This window comes from Psammomys obesus, unplaced genomic scaffold (genome assembly GCF_907164565.1).
Source record: "Psammomys obesus unplaced genomic scaffold, mPsaObe1.curated_primary_1811, whole genome shotgun sequence".
Taxonomy (NCBI): domain Eukaryota; kingdom Metazoa; phylum Chordata; class Mammalia; order Rodentia; family Muridae; genus Psammomys; species Psammomys obesus.
In genome coordinates, this window is record NW_026585626.1 from 8,787,157 (window position 1) to 8,807,733 (window position 20,577).

Genomic DNA, 20,577 nt, shown 5'->3' on the forward strand with positions numbered 1-20,577 from the left:
ACACACACACACACACACACACACACACACACACACACACACACACAAAGAGAGAGAGAGCACCTGTACATGCTGGCAGGCTTCAGCCCTGACACTCTAAAATGTGACCTCTCAGAAGACAGACATGGGATATACCCACCAGACTTCCCAGCATCTCTCACAGCACAAGGAAGGGCTCTGCATCACCCGCACTGGAACCCCAAATCACTTGTTCAGAAGAACCCATTAGTGGAGGAAAGCTTGAGTTAATTTAATAAGTGGTTTGAGAGACAACGCATATGGGAATAGATTTAATAAAAGTTAAAACTTCCTACAGCATAAAGTTCATAAAGCATTGAGGGGAGGCTGTACCAGTTTTCTTCAGGTAGCTTTTACAGGGTAGTGCAGGGATTCCATACATAAATTTAAAGGAGCCAATGGGGCCTGGGCGACTGCCAGGCATGGGCAAGCAGAAGACGAAGGCTAGCCCGGAAGGACTCTCCGGCCTCAGCCTTCAACTGCTGGGGTTACAGGTGCATCCCACCATGGCAAGCCCAGCTCACTTATGCCCCTGTCTGAATTTACACTAGCTTCAATAAAAGGGATTTTCCCTTTACTTTTTGTAAAGATCGACACTGAGCACACGGTTCCTTTCACAGACTCCCCACTCATGTAAGAGTGGGTGAGGTGGAACATCATGTGACTGCAAACTGTCCCTGCTGCCACCATCATGGGTGAACAGTAAGAATGCCGATCCCAAATGATTTAGGCATCGCAGCAAGCAGGGGAGCTGGATGTCTGTGCTGGATGTCCCTGAAACCTCTCAGATTACAAAATCACCAAACACAAAAGATGCACTAAAAAAAGGCTCAGAATGAAACTGCTTCATTGAGTGTAAACGTGGGGGGGGGGGGGAGAGTAATTCCAAATTTGTGAGATTTGTAGAGTTTAAAATATGCGTGGCTAATAACTAATATTAAGCAGAAATGTAGTCGCTGGAAGCAAATCCCTAAGAGGTTGTATATGTTAAATGGAGTGTGTTGGCCCATACGGGTAATCCCAGGCTTTAGGAGGCTGAAGCAGGAAGACCAAGAGTTTAAGGCCAGCATGAACTACATACCAGGACTCGGCCTCAAAGAATAGCTGCAGGTTGGGGGAGGTGGTTCCTTGGCTCGCTGCACATGCACGAGGGCCCAAGCTCCACTCTTCAGAAGCAATGTAAAAACCAAGTATGGCAGTGTGTACCTGGAAGGCCCGTGCTGGGGAAGCTGGAGGCAGGAGGATCACGGTGCTTGCTGGGCAGCCACTCTGGATCAAACTCCATGTTCAGTGAGTGGCCCGTCTGTCATAAGGCAGAGAGCAATAGAGGAAGACACTTCATGTCAACCTCTGGCCTCCATGAGTGGGCACCCAGACACCTGTGTGCGTGGCACACACACACAGACGCACACTCAAGTTACATATTGAAAGTGACCCCAAACCATTTTTTTTTTCTCTTGAGGAAAACAGCAAATTTTCTTTAGATTTTCTTTAGTTATCTTCTTTCTGGACCTACATGCAATGTACCGCTCCAGGTTTCACGTCCCTTATGACAGACACTCAAAGTCACAAATGACCCATCTCAATTTAGAACACTGAAGTGTTCTAAACGAATCAGTGTTTAAACAAATCAGTTTATGGAGCAATGCCAGGCTTGGCCATGAGTACAGGAGGTAAATTCTTAATACTATTAAATTTTAAATTATGTAAAGTAGTATAAAATATTTTCCTTCTGAACACAGTATCTGTCACATCTCAGATTCTGAATGGTTCATTTGCTTAAAACAAAAGAATGTGCAATAGCTCACCACTTGCTGGAAAGGTTACATCTGGCAATAATCAATTGTGTGAAATATATTACTGAAGGGATTTCACTTTTAACATGTATTGTGCGTGTGAGTGAATGCACACACATGCTCACACCACAGCCTGAGTATGAATGCCAAAGAACAAGTTGATTCTCTCCTTCTACAACATGGGACCAAGGGATCAAACTCATGTCCTCAAGCTTAGCAATGAGCCCCTCCACCCACGGAGCCCTCCTGCTGGCCCACATTTTTTAAGCAGGGCCATCAGACACTGTAAAATAGGTGGTCCCGCTGTCATTTCTGTTGAGCAAGCACACTTGCTGAGGAGGTAAACGCCATTGCTCATCAGAGACGTGAAAGCATGGCGGCCATCAAAGCTGGAAGCGCTGATTTACTGGAAGATCTGATCGGCAGCCGTGGCGTGTACTGGGCACCTTGTTCGGCAGACACTAGGGTGTGTGGATCTGTAGATGGCATTTGTTTGTTGTCTGGGTCGGTCCCAGTCAATCTGACCACTTCTCCAGAAAGACTCCCCTGCCCTTGCCCTACTGTGTTCTCATGTGCCCATGAACTCTGCCATGGTGTCCCCAAGCCTCCTCCCCCTCCCTCCACTCCCTCTCTGCAGTAGTGAGTGCTAAGCCCACTTCTCTTCTGCCAGCCTCCAAATCACTTTTTCCACACTGAAGATACCTCATTTTGGGATTCCATCTTTTTCTCTCCTTCCCTAAGCCCCGAACCCTCACTTTTTTCTACACCTTTTAAAAGAGTCGCACTTCTCATGGTGTGAGGACAGGAGTGCAGTTAAGTCAGCCTCTCTGGGTCTGGAGAGAAGGCTCAGGGTTGAGAGAACCTGCTGCTCTCGATTACGCCTTTTTGGTTTGTTTATTTTCTGTTGCTGTGATAAACCATGATCAACCTGGGGAGACATAGGCGTCTTCCCCTCTCATGTCCTGATCACAGTCCTGATCACTGAAGAACACCAAGGCAGAACTCAACCAGGAGCAGAGGCAGGAACCACAGAAGAAATCTGATTCCTGGCTTGCTTCCTCTGGCTTGCTCAGTTACGTTTTACACAGCCCAGGCCACCTGCCTAAGGAATGGCACTGCCAGTAGTGGGCTGGGCCCTCCTGCATCCATGAAGAATTGAGAGGATACCTCACAGGCATGAGCACAGGCCAGTCTGATCTAGAAAATTCCTCGTTCGAGTCTCCCTCTTCCCAGGTGTCTCTAGGTTTGTGTCAGGTTGAGGACTGAAGCTATAACAGATTCCCAGGACTCACATCAGCAGCTCACACAGGAGGGCAGGCGCCTTCTCTGGCCACCGATGTACCTGCAAGCACTGGGTGCACATTCATACCTGCCGACATGTGTGCGTAAAAGAAATCTTTAATAGGATAAAATTAAACTCTGGCTTCCTACCTTAGGAGACCAGATACTCACAAAGCCCCCAGGAAGTAAGTGCTGAGCCATTTCTGTCCCCCAGGCAAAGTGACTGTAGTGGCATTCTGTTTCGTTTTCCCTGAGAACGTCAAAGCTCTAGGGTTTTCCCCAGAGCAACGTATCAGCAGTGTCCTTTGTCAAATGCAGTCCAATAAATATTGATGATGGTGTGTTCTCTTCCACTGGGCATAGCCCAAGGCCTTCCCTGGTCTCCCCACAGTTGTTCTCATTCAGTGTAACACACTCCTAACTGAGTGGTCCTGTGGGTCTCAGGCTCCATCACCAAGGAGTGAGGGCCTTGGGCCTGAGGGCAAAGGTCATCTGCACCAGGGAAATGTGGCCTCTCCTGCAGACAGGACGAGGGAGCTTTTACCCAGAGAAGCTGGGCATAGTGGCTACACCTTTCTACCTCTCAAACCTGTATGTCCACAAAAGGGACTGTGAGGGAAGAAAGGAGAGAGGGAGAAGAGACGAGATGAGACACTAATTTCTTTTTCTTCTTGCTTTGTTTGTAATTGGGTTCAGGGTCTTGCATGTGCTAGGCAAATGCTTTACCACTGGGCTGTAGCCCAGCCCTTAGATTTTTGAGACAGGTTATCACAGTGTAGCCCAGGCTATCCTGGAACTCTTGGTCCTCCTGCCTTAGCCTCCTGGGTGCTGGGATTACAGCTCTGCCATGACCCACCACAGTCGTTCTGCTGTTTCTAGTGGTCCTGCTCTGAGGCCCCGCCCCTTCCCATTCCCAGCGTCCTCACTGGAAATCTAGCTGAACTGGCTAGAGCAAGACTTTGTCATGTGATCAAAAGAACCCTACCCCATGAAAAAGAGACCACTTTTGCCTACTTATCTACCCCACACCGAAGACAGAGCCCGGCCTGTGTCTTTTCACACTCTTGCCCCCACAGGCGTAGCACTGTCTACCACCCCTCCCATCTCACTACACAGAGCCTGACTGCACACCGCTGCTCTTAAGAACCTTCCCTGGCTCACTGGGCTTCTCTGCAGCCCTTGGGGCCTCTTCTTCCTTGGGAAGGGTAGATCCTGGCCCCACTGTTCAGCAATCGCACTTCCCTGCCAGCTCAGTGTCCTCTTTGAAGACATGCCAGAGCAGGTGTCAGAAGATGAATGAAGTGACTACAAAGAGCTCTACACATGCAATTCTCATTCATATGTGTGCTGGTGACACTCGTGAGCCACTACCCACTTAGGGTAAGAGGCAGCTATGGCACTGGCTCCAGCCCCCTGCTGTCATCATTTTAAAGCTGGGCCACTATTTTGGGTGCAATAATGGCTCCTGCTTCTCTGGCTTTCCTGGAAGGTCCAGAGAGGGTAAAGAGGTCTGAACACACTTACACACTTACACATGAACACACAGGCCCCTCTCTATAGGACTCTTCATTCTACTCTGGGAACAGGATATGCTAGAGGGCCTCACAGATAGCCCAGACTACCCCTTAGGACAACAGCTGAGCCCTTGCCCCAAGGGAATTCAGGGGACACTGTCACTCCCACAGTTCCCTTTGACCACTTGGCTCTGGGACTTGGACAGTCTTGCTAAGCCTTCCCATCATCTGCATTTGAAATGCTCTGTGGTTCAGTCCATGATTTACATACAGACAGGCCTGCTAGCTGCTGCATTGCAGGATGTGAGAGGGGAAAACAGAATGCAATGACCCAGATTTAACCACACCAGAAAAAGCACTCAGAGAACTTCAAGAGGCCCATGGGAGGGAAGATTCATCTTTACGCAGGTCTCTTGACCCCCTGTGTAAGGATCACTGTGGAGAGAGGACAGCAAATTACAGCATCGTCAGCAAGTTCTACACGACACAGAGAATATGACTTTATTTTTCCAAACTGTGGAAAATAATAAGGTCTCTTCCCCCTTCTAGTCATGTTTTCTAGCCAAAGCTTCCACTAATTTAAAACATTTGGTGGGAAAATAATATTGGGACATTGTTCTTAAGGGAGAAAATCAGCTTGCTTTGAGTTAATCTCTAACAGGCAGAGAATGTACGCTTATCTCACACGACGGGACAATGACACATCGGCTAATTACCATCTTATCTGAAGACACATCTACTCAGCATAGGGAGAGGAGCCATTACTTCACACAAACAATGACCCAGAAGTGAAGTAATGATAGCAAGCCACAGGCACAGTCATTAACTATCAACAAGGCCCAGAATTTTTTCTTAAACATAGAATTAGCAATCGGTTGTAGCAACTACAACTGATTACAAATGAACCCTCAGACACTGGCATTTAACCATTCATATACAAACATTTACATATAGATGTATTCTATTAATATGAGTGGGAAAAAGAATGCTGGGATAAGAGGAAAAATTGAAAGTCAAATAAAACACAGCTAACATCTTCCAGGGCTGACCCTATATAGATGCTGCATTAAGGAACGACAGCAGCCAAGTAGCTCACAGAAAAGGGAATGGCTTCCTGAACATCTCCTGGTGCAACGCATCTACCACACAATGGTCTGGTGAGGGCCAAGGCACCTATCACTCGTTTTCAAATGAGCACACTGGAGACAAGATATGAAGCCTCTCTCCCACGTCTTCCCCACAGACCCTCAGCTATCCTAAAACAGCCGAGTTGTAATCACATGACCCCCATGCTTCAGGTCATCAGTGTTCAGCTTCTAGGATGTCTCTAGCCGACTTCTAATGCTTAGGGTATTACTGGCGAAGAAGATGGCCCTGTTCATGTAGACACTTACAGGATTTAGGAAAACACGGTGGTCCTTCCATCTACCCATGTCTACACACCAACAAACCTACCTCCATTCTTAAATAATCACCCACATTCTACCAGAGTGGAAAAGTCTTCACCATCCTAGAAAAATTAGCTAAATTCGAACCTTAGAGCTCATCTGGCTCCTGGTCTACGGTTCCCGGCCCCTTCAGATGTGAATGATTACTCCCAGGGACTTGAAGCCTGAATGTTCAACAAATGTCGAAGGCAGAGGGAGGAAAGAAGGAAGGGAGGGAGGGAGGGAGGAAGGGAGGGAGGGAGGGAGGGATGAAGGGAGGAAGGGAGAGAGGAAGGAACAAACAAACAAACACCCCTTAAAGGACAATCTCATTTCTCCACGCTTCTGCAATACTTCTCACAATGTCTCCTTTAGCATTCTCTGCTGAGAACTGGCTCTCTCTGGCCTCTTCTCTTCTTTTGCCCCCTCCCTCTCTCCCTCTTTCCATCCCTACCTACTCCCAGTGCCTCAGTCTCTCCAAGGCGCTAGTCCTCATTCTTAGAGGCTCCTTAGGTGTCCCAGCATAGCCCTTTCTCCACGAACTCCTCCCCCCTCCCTCTCAGCTTCAGCCCCTTCCCATCCTTGGACCACACAGGCAGCCTCTGCCACATGTAATTCACTTCAGCTGCTTCCTCCAAGCAACATCCACCCACTGTGCCTACCCACCCATCATTACCACAGTGAGTTTGTTCTCCGTTATTCCAGCACTTAGTTCTAGTCCTCGATCAATGTGGACAATCAACAGGATTTACTAGCGAATTCAGTAACTGGCTATTTGGATCTCAAGTGGCTGTTTGGACCTGTGTAGGTCAATTACAGTCAAGCTCCTCGTGACATGTCAAAAACAGCCTGCAGGTACCACTGTGGTACTGTGAGATGAGAAGGCACTGACAAACTCCCATTACCTCATCATGTCAAAGCTGCCATGGTGCACAACACATCACTCACACACCTATGGCGGGGCTACTGAGTACCAGTCACAAGAAAGCATGGCACCCAGCCTTTGGGTCCCTTTCCCTTAGGTGGGATGCCTTGTCTGGCCTCAGTGGGAGAGGATGCGCTTGGTCTTACGATGCCAGGGGTGGGTCCCCATGGGAGTGGGGGGCTCTGCTTCTGAAGAGGAGAGGGGGAAGTGGAGCGGATTGAGGGTAGGACTGGGAGGAGAGAAGGGAGGGGGCTGAAATCAGACTGTAAAGTGATTAAATAAATTAATTAATGGGAAAAAAGCATGGCACCCATGAGCATACAGAACCTAAGACTTGCTAACAATAACCATTACTGGTTTATGTGTCTACTCTATTATACTTTTTCCATCTTTAATTTAGAATGTATCCTTTGCCCTCCCTCTCTGTATATGTACACACACACACACACACACAGGAAATTTACTATAAAACACACAACAATGGGAGATATGGCTCAATTTGGCAAAATGCTTACCTATAATGACCAAGACTCTCAGCCCAACCCCCAGTACCACATAAGCCAAACATGGTGATACATACTTATAACCCAGCGCTATGGAGACACAGGCAAGGAAGATTAGAAGTTTAGGGCCATTCTTGGTAAATAATGACTCTGAGGCCAGCTTGGACTCTGTGAGATTCTATCTCAAAACAAAACAAAACACAACAAAACAAAACAAAAAAGTGCATGCCATTCTGGGCCTGCCACAGCACACAGAAATGTTGCAAGGGTCTGTGCATGGAAGTTAGCGTCAGCACTCTCTGAACACTGTCAAGGGGTCACTGCAGCACACTGGGGGACTACATCAAAGAGAATGTGATACCCATGAAGACAGAGCTCAGCCGCAATCTGGAGCGCAGTCATCGCTTCTGCTGTAAATATCATGTAGAATTCAAACAAGGCCTGCGACTGGGCATGAAAATGCCCCCAGCTACCGCCCACACAGAACAAGCTCAATGCCAGGCACACCTGTAGGAGGCAGGCAGTCCCTGCAGGTAGGCAATGTTGCTTGGTACAATGCCTGTACCTACTGGCCTGCTCCCAGGCCATTGAAAAAAAGGGCAACAGAGATCTCCTAAGACAACACAGCATGGTTATCTGGGAGTCAGACCCATTTGAGTGTGCCCAGTGGTGGGCCAGAAGGCCTGCTGTCTGGGATCCAACTCCAGCTCCTACAAGAGAAAACACAGGGTCACCCTGGCCTCAGCAGGAGACTCTTCTAGAGTCACCTCCAGCTGTCCCTGTGGTGTGGCTGGCCGTCTACCTGCTCTCCAGCCCACTTAGGGGCCTGTCCTGTGGGCCTGTTGCTTTGGTCTCACTGTGGTGCTCACCTTCTTAATGAACTCTGAGATGAGCTTCTGGTCTGTCAGGTGTTGTAAGGAGGAGCAGTAATCCAATTCCAAGACGTAGCCTTCATTGGGAAGCTCGGCCTTTTGAGACCTGAGGGGAGAAACACGGAGTGAAATCCTGTGGTCTATAAAAAGAATCCCAGAATAGTTAACGAAGCCCCCAAACCTTTCCTGAATGTAACCAACAAAACAGCACGGCTGGAAAACAATTTAGGGTAAACAGCAAGACATGCACATACACACGCAGAGTGCACCTCCATGTGTATGTATGTACGTATGTATGGACGCATCTCCAGGCCACTGAAAAATCTCCAAGAAGGCTGGGCATGAGAGGTTAACGCAGGAGGACTGAGACTTTGCAATCAGTCTGGGTATCTCAAAGAGAGGTCACAGAGAAAGAGAGAGACAAGAAAGAAAAAAAAAAGAAAAAAGAGAAGGAAGGAAGGAAGGAAGGAAGGAAGGAAGGAAGGAAGGAAGGAAGGAAGAAAAAAGGAAAGGAAAGAAAGGAAGGGAGCGCGGGAGGGAGGGATCAGGGTAGAGTTGGTCTCTCTGTACAGTATCATCATAGAATGATAGGTATAGACAATATGGCTTATACAGCAGACAGTACGAAAATGTTTGGCTGCAGGGGCTCTCAAGTAACATATTTCCTTTGGTTTCTATCTTCTTGGAAAAGGGTCAGCAAGAGACACATGCAGCCAGTCCCAGCGCTGGGCTCTGGATGGAGCAGCCTCTTAGGGACAGGGACTTGGGGCAGCAGTGTGGGGCTGATTAAAAGTGACTTCAGCTGGAACTCTGAGAAGAAAACAATATTCACATATCACCTAGGAAACTAATTTGTAAGGCCTCCAAAGAGCCCAGCCCCTACCAGGCAGAAGCTGTCAAATCTGCCAAAGGAAAAGATAAATCAAAGACAGTCTGGGACGGGCAGTGAGGTGGCGCTGAGAAGCATTTGCTGCCGAGCCTGATGTCCTAAATTCAATCCCTGAGACCCACATGCAGAAGGAGAGAACAGGCTCTCAGAAGTTGTCTTCTGACTTCCACATATGTGTACAAGAGCATGTGTGTATATATGTGTGTGCATGTATGTACGCATGTATGTATGACATGTACACCTGTCATACAAATGAAAAGAAAGGCTATGGAGCAACTACCAGCAGAAATTCTGGAGAAGCAGAATGCAATGAAAGATGGGCAGAGGCACAGGCTTTGGGTTGTGGCATAACTACACAGGGCTGCCAGCACGCCGGTTCTCCCCAGCCACCGACAGCTGAGCTGACTGCTCCCCCACACAGATCCACCCTGACGCTGCACACAACTGGACCGTCAGGTGAAGCGGGAGCAAGTGGCCATCAGAGAGAGCCTCCACCCATGCTCAGTCACCCCTCCTTGGAGAAGGAGTCTCCTAGGCCCACCAGGCCCGAAGCAACATGAGGCACAGGGAAGGATCAACAGGGGATTCTGTCTATCTTAGGTGGCTGGCCACAGGGCTCCTACCGCCTGTCCAGACACTGAGGCTGAGGAGAAAGTGCCCTCCTGGGCACGATGCAGCTGCTCTACCAAAGAGGCCTGGCCAAAAAAATCCCTAAAGTTTACCCTTTCAACACACACACTCACATACACCATCACATACCACACACACATGCACACACAATATACACATCCACAAACCCACACACACATCACATACAGCACACACATACTCATATACACATAACACAAAGACACACATGCGCACACAGACTTATACTATCACATCTCTCTCTCACACACACACAGCAAAGAGTACAGTACATGTGAATGCATATTTGTTATGACAGTTTAAAAATGAATCTCCAAGGTTTCCACGTACTGTGAAAAGCCATTTATGCTTCCGTCAGCCATCTGGGTATGATTTACATAAAAATTAAAAGAAAAAAATTAAAGAGGATTTGATGTCCCCAGGTGTGAGGCTGTGGTTCATTAAGCAAATTTCAACAGGTTATTTTTATTTTAGTGTTTCCTCTAGCATATCCTTTCTGAGGTGGCAAAACGTTTGAAACGTCAAAGAATAAGCTGACCTGAAACTAGTCCATCTGGAATAAACTAATTCTAACAGAATAAGCCGGCCGAGAACCCTGCCATCTTGTTTCACTACTTGGCCAGAGATTTAGTCATGTTCTTACTTCTTCCCTGAGAAAAACCAAGACAGAAAACTCCAAACCTTTGGAAGATTTAGTCCAGACACATGGTCACATGTATTATGTGACATCCCAAACAGCAAAGACTGAGATGGGGGAAGAGAGTACTAAGACATGCTCAGTCCTTAAAGAGCTCATCAGACAGGCGTGAGGATGGCCCTGAGCTCAATCCCAAAACCCTTGTAAAGATCCAGGCCCGGCAGAGTTCTCAATCCTCGGAGAAGGCGAATCCCTGGGAATCCCGGGCTGGCTGTCCTGAGGAACCTCACTGTTGAGCCCCAGGTCCCCGTGAGGGACCAAAAGCAAGATAAATAGTCTCTGAATAACACCCAAGGTTGACCTCCTGTCATACACATGCACACATACACACGCCCACATCCCAGTTCTTGCTAACACGGAGACTAATGTCAGATGCTTATGGTTATCTATAAATGCCACTAAGATTATAATCCGAGGTCTCAGTCTGTCACTGAGGGGAAGTCAAGGCAGGAACTTCAGCAGCTACTCACATCACATCCACGAGCAGAGAGAAATAAATGCAAACAGGTCTACTCACATACTTGCTCCCAGAGACCTTTCTCCTCTCTTCCAGTGTTCTGGAGCGCTTGCCCGAAGACTGGTGCCTCCCATAATGCACTGAGTCTTTCTAGATCAGTTAACAATCAAGAACCCTGATCTAGCTAATTGCTCAACTGAGGATCTCTTCCTAGATTTTAGGTTGTGTTGACAGTTGAAACTACCAACACAGCAGAAATAGACAGAATTTCAGGCAGCGAGTACCTGCTGCTGTCTGCTGTCCCCACCAAGTGTGTCATGGCTTATCACAGAACACAAAACCCTTTCAGTCCCTGAGGAGGAAGACCTGGGAACATTCTGCTCAGAAATGGCCTCCCGGGGAACAGGCCTAGTAAGGCAGCCGAGCAAGCACAGTCCCGGATAATAACAGGCATGCTATGTCCCTGGATACCAGCCTGGGGTAAAGAAGTGGACATCTCCCAGCAGGAGCCTCCAAGAGCCAGGGACTGGCCTCTAAGCGAATCAGTGTGAGGGAACAGGTGTTCAGGTATTCAGTAGAGTTAGCTTCTAAGCAAGAAGCAGTGTCCAGAGTCCCCCACCACTGTCCTGTGGGTGAGGAAAAGGCCACAGATACTCCCAAGACGCCATGTGATCTTAGAACAGGACATGGGAAACAGTATCTTAGCTGAGCCCGGAGCTGAGATGACACTATTTCTGAAACGGAGAGTTGTAGATTTAAACAAAAGGAAAACAGAGGGTTACAACATTATCCTTGTGGGGACATGGAACTGACTAGCAGACATAACCTCCCATGTTGTCCTGTTTGAAAATTATTAACACCACATAATCAGAGCCTAGAGAAGATCAGGGCACACTATGACACACCTTTATTATTCTCCAGCCCAAACTTGACAAACGGTCTTGCAGCTCATAAGCTGAAGCATCTAGAGCTAGCTAGGAAGGTGTCCCATCTACCATAAGCCTTGAGACAGTTTCCTCAAATTTTCTGGGCTTCATTGTTTTCATAGTAGGTAAGACAGTGGTGAGCAGCTGTCTATTAGAGAGCCTGTGGGGACAGACAATACAGACCTCCCAGGACACAGAGAAAACAGACCCTTTAAGCAGAAGGACAAAGGCAGTCCTTGAAGGGCAATGAAGATGCTTCAGGGGCAGCTGGCAAACTGCCTCAGTGGTCCAGTCAACCGATGCTAGCATTCCAAGCACCCTGGCAATGGTGAGTAAGTAATGAGCTCTGACTGTTTTCAAGGTAGTATCTTCATAATACCTAAGAGGTTGGTTGTAGAGTGTAAAAGGAAGAAGCAGATGAGATGACTCCAAGGATTATTGCCCTTGAAGTTAGGGAAATGAATGGGACTACTTTGGTTGGCGGAGGTTTGGGAGGGGAAGAGAAGATTGACAATTCAGTTTCATCTATGTTAAACATGACATACCCAGCTGACATGCATGTAGAAATCTCTGCTATACAGTTGAAAATACATTCAGGTCTGAAGCTGAGGCTGTAACTTAGTTGGTAGGCTCCTTGCCTAGCATTTGCAAAGCCCTGGGTTTAATCCTCACTGCTACATGAACCGCTCATGGTGGTGCACACCTATAATCTCAGCACTCAGGAGGTGGAGGCTGGAAAACCACATGTTCAAGGCCATACTCGACTGTATCACAAGTTCAAGGCCAGCCTGAGCTATACAAGACTCAGTCTCAAAAAGGAAGGAAGGAGGGAGGGAAAGGGAGAGGAGGGGAGGGAGGAAGAGGAGGGGAAGGAGGAAGAGGAGGGAAGGAGGGCGGAAGGAGGAAAGATACACACAAACACTCTCTAAGTCTGGTGGCTGGAGATGTACTTTAAAGGTCATCAGCATCCACACGGCATTCAAAGCTTGAGACCAGCTGAGCGCTTCATGAATTCCCCAGACTCCCCACTATAAGAACTCAGGGAATCAAGAAAGAGATTACAGTAAATCTACAAAAGGAGCTATCTGAGGAGACTCGTTTCTGGACATCATTTAAGGAAACTTATCACTGAGGATGGCAGAGGCTTCCCTGTCAATTGTTTCCACAAACAAACCCATCACCCTCTCTCTAATTCATGTAATTCTTTTGCAATCCCAACCCAAGCAAACAGTTCTGGAGGTCTCCGTGTGCCTTTAATATCTGAGTATTCTGTTAAGTTGGCAGACTGTCACGTTACGATGCCAGGTTGGTTCAGGACACCTGGGGTCCTTCGGAAAGAAATATGCTTCTGGATGGTTTCCTAGAAGCAACGTTAGGGAGTTTTAAGGGGGATTCTCTGGTTTGTCACTGCTTGGGCTTCTCATGTGGTTGTGACACAACTCCAAAGGAGTCATCATGGCTTGGGGAATCACTCTCTCTAAGCCATTAAAACTATACACTTCCAAGGAAATTCTGTTAGAACATATTGCATTAAATACTGAAGGCAAAAGAGTGAAGCCCTGAATTCTTTCTACAACATAAATGTAACTTGTAAGCTGAGCTCATTTGGGTCTTTGGATCTAATTTAAGGCTCCTTTAAAATCTTTTGAAAAATTATCAACTATTCCCTTAAGCAATAAGCACATGACAGAGGGCTATGACACGTGACTTTTAAGTAATAAACATGTAACAGATCTCACTTCCGCATTTCAATCTTAGATGTCATGACCTACATCATTTCAAAGAGGAGTTTAAAGGACTCCCTTTTCCTAGGCCAGGAGGCAGAGCTTAAACTTCAGTCATATAAAGGGGAGGGAGAGAGAGGAAGAGAGGAAGAGAGAGACCGGTTGTGCAGCTCATCAGCAGAGCTATTTTTGCTCTATTTAGAAATCATCACAAGAAGCAGAGACAAGCACCAACTTAGATCAGCGCACTTCTCCAGCCAGAGAAAAAGTTACTAAATGTCAGTTGTCAAGAACAAATTCTTTAACTCTGGGAAACAGGAAGAGAGGTTAAGGCTCACCCATCCCAACCAGTCCTTTTTTGTTTTTTTTTTCCTCCTCCCAAAACAACACCCGGTTAAATTAGAATGAACAGAATAGCTATTTTTGTTTTAAAGGAACAGTAGAGAAAGAAATGAGCTAGAGATAGGTCTGTATGCTGGCTGGCCTTTTGTCACCTTGACACAAGCTATGATCATCTGAAAGGAGGGAACCTCAACTGAAAAAAATGCCTCCATCAGACTGGCCTGTAGGTAGCTCTGCAGGGCATTTTCTTGATTAGTGATTGATGAGGGCGGGCCCAGCCCACTGGGGGCAATGCCACCCCTGGGCATGTGGATTGTATAAGAAAGAGGTTGGGTAAGCAATACAGAGCAAGCCACATGTGGCTGGTGGCACCAAGTCGATAGAGTAAGGTGTGGAGAGATGGCTCAGCAGTTAAGAGTGAGCATTCTCGGCTCCTGCAGAAGACCTGGGTTTGGTTCCCTGCACCCACACCATGCAGCTCACAACTGCCAGCAACTCCAGCTCCAAGGAATCCGACACCTCTGGCCTCTGCAGGCCTCTGCAGCACTCAAGTTCACAGCACACAGGCATGAGGCAGGCACATGGGTACACACACACATTTGTGGAAAAAAAAAATTATGTTTGAACAGAGGAGCGTGAGACTTATTTCTACTATCTATGATCAGGAACTATTTCTTGAATCAAAAAGCAGATGAGCGGAGTCTTTGAGGCTGTTTGGAAATTAGTCACAGGGCCATAGACAATGGGAGACAAAGAAGTTCTGGCTGGAAAACAAGCAGATGGGAACATCATGGCAATACAGGTCAGTTTGGCAAAGTTCCACGAACATGAAGGTGCTTATTACTCAGCTGGATCAATAAGCAGAACCCAGCAGACTCACGGACCCACTCACTGTTAGAATGAACCAAAGGGAAGACTGTCTCTTTTGTGGCTAAAGCAATGGAGTAGGGAACAGTGGAACCTGCCTTCATCCTGACAGAAGTTCAAGACAGCATCAGAAGATTAAGCCAGTGGCACAGGTGTGATGTAGAAAGACTGGGAAGATTTTCAAGGAGAGAGCGGTTAGTGAGAAGAGAGATTTTAGGTGCTTCTCAACCCTGTCTTCTGTGGGTTGTGGGAGGAGAATAAACCACACAATCCTAAAATGTTTCCGATTATTCAATCAGGGAGGGGATTTTCTATCATTTGTATAATCTATCTTTGTAAAATGAAAAAAGCTACAGCAACGACATGAGACTGATGGATTTCAAAGTTCCCCCAACACTGAAGGTATAAAAATGCTTGAGATGGAAAAAAAATGGCAAAAAGAGAAATCTCCGTGATCTTTACTGAAGGCAACTACAGAGCATCAGGGGAGTCAGGAGGAAGACAGAAGGAAGATGAGCTCGTCAGGCCATCGCTTCTTCTGACTTCTCCCACCTCTGTTACTAACAGATTTCCGTCAAAAAAGGGTTAGGTAGCTATAGAACATTCTAGAATTGATGGTGCTGTCACCACACACTCTCAAGGACCTGTATGCTGCCAAGTGGGTTCCTGTTACAGGGGAACATAATACACAACACTATCACTTACTTCAGAGAAAATCTTGCCACATCCTGTCTCAGAGTTTACAGTCGGGGCTGGCTCTCTACTAGAAAAACTACCTATCAGCTGGTTCAAGGCCTTTGCTGTTTGTCTTGGAAGGCCATGGCATAAACGAAGACCCTTTATCTTGGTGCTCTGGGCTATAGGAAGAAGGGGAACAGCCACAGAAAGAACCCTGCTCTCTTGGACTCCTGTAGACTCTCACAAATGACACACAAATAAGACAGAAAGAACTCATATTTATAATAACGTGTAATTAATAGCATCTTATCAGTAAAAGAACACTGAGTAAAGTCAAATCTACCTGACATTTGCCAGTTCAGAAAGAAAACCCACCTCTGTACACAGGAAAAGCAAGGATAGCTACCCATGAGTGGTCCTCAAGAGTTTTATGGGCCACAGCCAGGTGAGTGACAGGAAGTCTTGGTCTGCACATAATAATAGGTTCTACATTCAAGTCTGCTGCTATTTCTCCTTTTCTAGTTTCTCCTTCCTACACCCTGCACCTGCCTGAGATGAGGCAGGGGTTGCAATGCTCTGCATCCACAGCTTCCAGTGAGGTCACTACAGAAATGTGCCCAGTGCAATTCAGAGAATGGAGCTCTGACTTTAAAGTCCATCACCTCCAGGACAGGAGAGATGGCTCTGGGATGAAGAGCAATTGCTGTTCTTGCATAGCACCTGGGTTCCGAGTTCCCAGCACCCACATGGTAACTCACAGCCTCTGGTAACTCCAGTTCCAGGCGACCCAGCAACCTCTTGTAGCCTCCACAGGCCCCAAGCATACATGAAGTACGCAAATCTGAATGTAGACAAGACACCCAGACACATAAAATAAAGATAAGTTGTTTTGAGAAATGAAGCATAACCAACATTGATTCCACATCAGAGTGGGGCCTGAGAGCCTGGAATGTCTCAAGAGCTCCCTGGAGATGCTGACACTGCTGGTCCACAGACCACACTTTGAGCAGTAAGCCTCTTCCTCGAGAACCATGGGTTTGACCCGGAGGCTTCCTTCGGCTTCACTGTCTCTACGTTATTTTACGCACACCTTCCTTTAAGGAAAAGCTTGTATGGTTACACTAATGTGTCTCATATGCCAGAAAGCATACAGACTAGCCGTTAGAACACCAAGAGGATGAGAAAAAGTGGAATAAGCATTCTCCTTGAACGGCCACGGGAGGGCTGTGTTGTTAAGAGCTGCCACCCCAAGCCAGAAATGTCCACCTGAAATGAGGCTCCTTGTTAAATAAAATGGAAGGCCATGTATGGTTCAGAAAGTCTTTTTGGTAATTCTAAGTTTCTTCAAATTAGATCTCAATGGATCTGGTACTTTAATCTCACTCTGGGCCCAAAAATCTCTTGCAAACATTAAGTCATTTCTATGTGTGTCTGGGGATTGGGGACTAGAACACTGCTGTTTTTCTCAACCTGCAAATACTTCACAGGATTCTTAAAGCCGTGTGTATGTTCGATGAGTTATCTGACATTTTTATACACAAGTATCATGGTGTATAATGATTATTATATTTATCCATATTTACCCCACACTCCTTCCCTCCCTCATCTGCTTCCCCTTTCCTCCCTTCTTGCTGGTCCCTTTCTCCCTTTAATGCCACACACACACACACACACATACACACGTATATATGGGTATATGTGTAAGTACATAAATATATAGATATATATCCAACACACATAGAAATGTATATTTTGAATATATATACTTAAACATGCATTCTGCACATAAGCAAAAACATGATGGAGCTGGACAGACAGCTCAGTGGTTTAGAGTGTGTATCGCACTTGCAGAGGATCCAAGTTCGTTTCCCAGTATCCATCGCAACTGCCTGTAACTCCAGCTCCAGGGACTCTAACACCTCTATCCCATATGGGTACCTAACGCTATGCACCCATGCACGAACATACCTACATACATACACACAATTAAACTTGCTATTAATTATGAATTTTCATAGTAAATCTTTTTTAAAAGAGAAAATGAGATATTTGTCTTCCCTCCCTCACCTTACCATAAAAGACTATTGTAGTTAAAAAATGAATAAGTCACAAATGGACCCTTCTGAGATCTTAGATGAAAGTGTTCCTCTGAACCTAGCCATTTTCAGAGACCCTTCCTGCTCCATACGGGATGAGCAGGAAGCCTCTGACATGCAACCAAGCCACGACAGCTTCAACCTAAACATTACTCAACATCAGCGATTACTGACTTCATCTATCTCCTAAATTCTCACTAAAGACAACTGTAACAGGTAGTCTCTGCTCTCCCTCACTGCTGGCTGTGTCTCTTCCACACATCACTCTTGCTGACCCAGCGCAGTACACACGCCTCTCAAAATGACTTCGAAGCTCTAAGCAAGTTACTTCTAACAATCATATTGAACCTGGTGCTCTTGAAAATATAAGGTGAAAACTACCCTCAAATTAGCATGTTAATGTAATCACATTTTCAGCAGGTTTTACTGTGAACTTCAGAAAATTACTCTAGGCTTCAGACAAAAAAATAAATAAATGGACTAAAGTGACCATGGTCCTGAAGACTAGTTCTTTTACTACCATATACATGCTGCAAATTTATTGCAAGCATTTATATGATATGCGGATGGCAATATACATCAGCAATAGAGCATATATTTGGCAAGTATGAGGCCTTGGGTATGATCCCCAGATAGGAAAAAAGATAATGCAAAATCCAATAAATAAAGAAAAGAAACAGTAAGAAATCACAGGGCTAGAGCTATGACTCAGGGTTCCGAGCACTTGCTGCTCTTTCAGAGGATTTAAGTTCAGCTCCTAGTGACCATGCTGGCACTCACCCCACCTGTAAACTTCAGCTCCAGGGGTCTGATGCCCTTTTCTGGCCTCCACAGGCACCTGTATACACATAGCTTATGCACACATAGACACGTACACATACATACAATCAAATATAAATCTTTTAAAAATGAGGAACAAATTGAGGCATATATGGAAAGTCTAATCATAATAAACATGCCACTTCATTCAGTAGCAAAATTAGGTTATTACAGTAGATGTTTTTGGGAAAGTTGGCTTTCTAGAAAAGAGGAAAGGCAGAGGCCTGCCTTGCACATTAACTCTAAGTCAGCCATCCTCAATTGGAATCAGTTTTGTTCATCGGCAGATGTTTGGCTGTGTCTCAAGGCATTTGTGACTGCTACAAGTTTAAGGGAGAAAGAGTTACCACTAGCATGTAGGTCCCAAGAATGCCCAGTGAGGCACAGGACAGTGCCACTCAATGACCTGACCCAAAATGTCAAGCATCAAGTTTTTAAAAATGCTACCCTAATCGGGGCACAGTGGGGCACGCCTGTAATCCCAGCACTCAGGGAGGCAGAGGTAGGCAGATCTCTGTGAGTTCAAGGCCAGCCTCGTCTACAAAGTGAGTCCAGGACAGCCAAGGCTACACAGAGAAACCCTGTCTCAAAAAACAAAAAAACAGAGAGAGAGAGAGAGAGAGAGAGAGAGAGAGAGAGAGACTCTACCCTAACATTTAAACCCCAGTGGCTAAAAGAGCAACAGTTTTAAAAGTAGAGTCAGTGAGAATCTTTGTTCCTCCGCTCATGAAAAACTGGGCAAGTTACTATTCTGAGGTTCTCGTTCTTCATCTCGGCTTCAAGAATAAAGACGATGCGTGTAGCAATGCAGTGTGAGAGAACTCCACAGTAAGTAAGCTCCTATTGTTTTTATTGCCAAAGATGGTTAAGCCAGGCCGAGAAGCACATACAGACACGTCCATGTTCTTTAGAGTAGGTTTTTCCTTCCTACTAAGACATAGGTTAGTAGAACATGCCAAAGACACGGGTATTCTATAGACTTCCCTCTGTAGAGACGATTTCACCTCCTTCTCTCTCACGAAAAAATAAAAATAAAAAAATAAAAAATAAAAATAAGCTACCACAAGACTCAGAAGGCACCCCACCAGCACATTTTCACTTAGAGAGAGTGGAGAGAAAAGAATGTGCTTGTGGCCCCACAACTGTCTCCTGCATAAGTGGCCAGACCCTGTCAGCCAGAAGAACGAATACCCTAGAAACTCCAGACAGTCTGTGTCAGTAGTTCTATGTGCACAGCAGTCTGGGGATGAGTGTGCCCTTTCACATCATTCCTCCACACAGACAAACAAATACTAGAAACCTGGGAGGCCTCCTGGGATTCTCTGAGGACTCTTCCACAAGCTCTGGGACCTGAGGCCAACGGTGCTGTATGTATACACTAGGAGTTTTAGGTACTCTCCCTGCATGACCGCCACCCATGCTACTTCAGGACTGAAAAGTCATTAACAGTCCTGCTTCCCTTTTCTGAAATATTAAGTGGGAAGTTGGTATTAAGGGGAAATAGTAGTGTCTTCCTGCTACAAATGACGTAGATACGAAACCTCAGCTTAACACACAACAGTGCCTTCAACCAATACTATAACAAACAAAAGCCACCATCATGAGGACATATTGAGAATTAATTATGATACTTAACACATACAGGAATGTAGCAAAGGACTCTCACCTTCAGAAGCAGGTGTTGTATGAATACGAGTTTCTAATTTGGATTTTTAAAGTCTTTTTAGCCATGTTAAGTTCCAGCTCATGGTGGAAGAATAGGAAGCAAATGAAACGATGAGCATCACTAGATTATATTTATAGCATTTATGTCTATGCAAAAATGGTTCTATCTTTCAACCACTTAAAGTATTACAGAAAATACTTGCACAGATTAGACAGATATTCATCAAGATCCACAGAACATGGGAATCATTAATAATGTCCTCATTTGCATCTGAACATTATTCCTCATCTGCTTCTTATTATATTCTTATTGAAAATGTAAAATTTAATTAGTACTAGTGTCTTCCAGGTCCTACTGCTGATAATGTCCATCATGTTATCAAGAGGAGGAAAGATTCGGGGGAAAAAAGTATGGCAGAAAGATTCAAAGCAA

General features: G+C 45.9%; 1 protein-coding gene across 1 annotated transcript in view; it reads right to left on the reverse strand.

The window, feature by feature from the left end:
- Rftn1 (raftlin, lipid raft linker 1) overlaps positions 1–20,577 on the reverse strand; it is a 207,448-nt gene that overhangs the window by 87,688 nt on the left and 99,183 nt on the right. Inside the window, exon 4 of the mRNA XM_055614013.1 lies at positions 8,334–8,442. Within this exon, the coding sequence (XP_055469988.1) occupies positions 8,334–8,442 (109 nt within the window). The remainder of the gene's footprint in view (positions 1–8,333; positions 8,443–20,577) is intronic.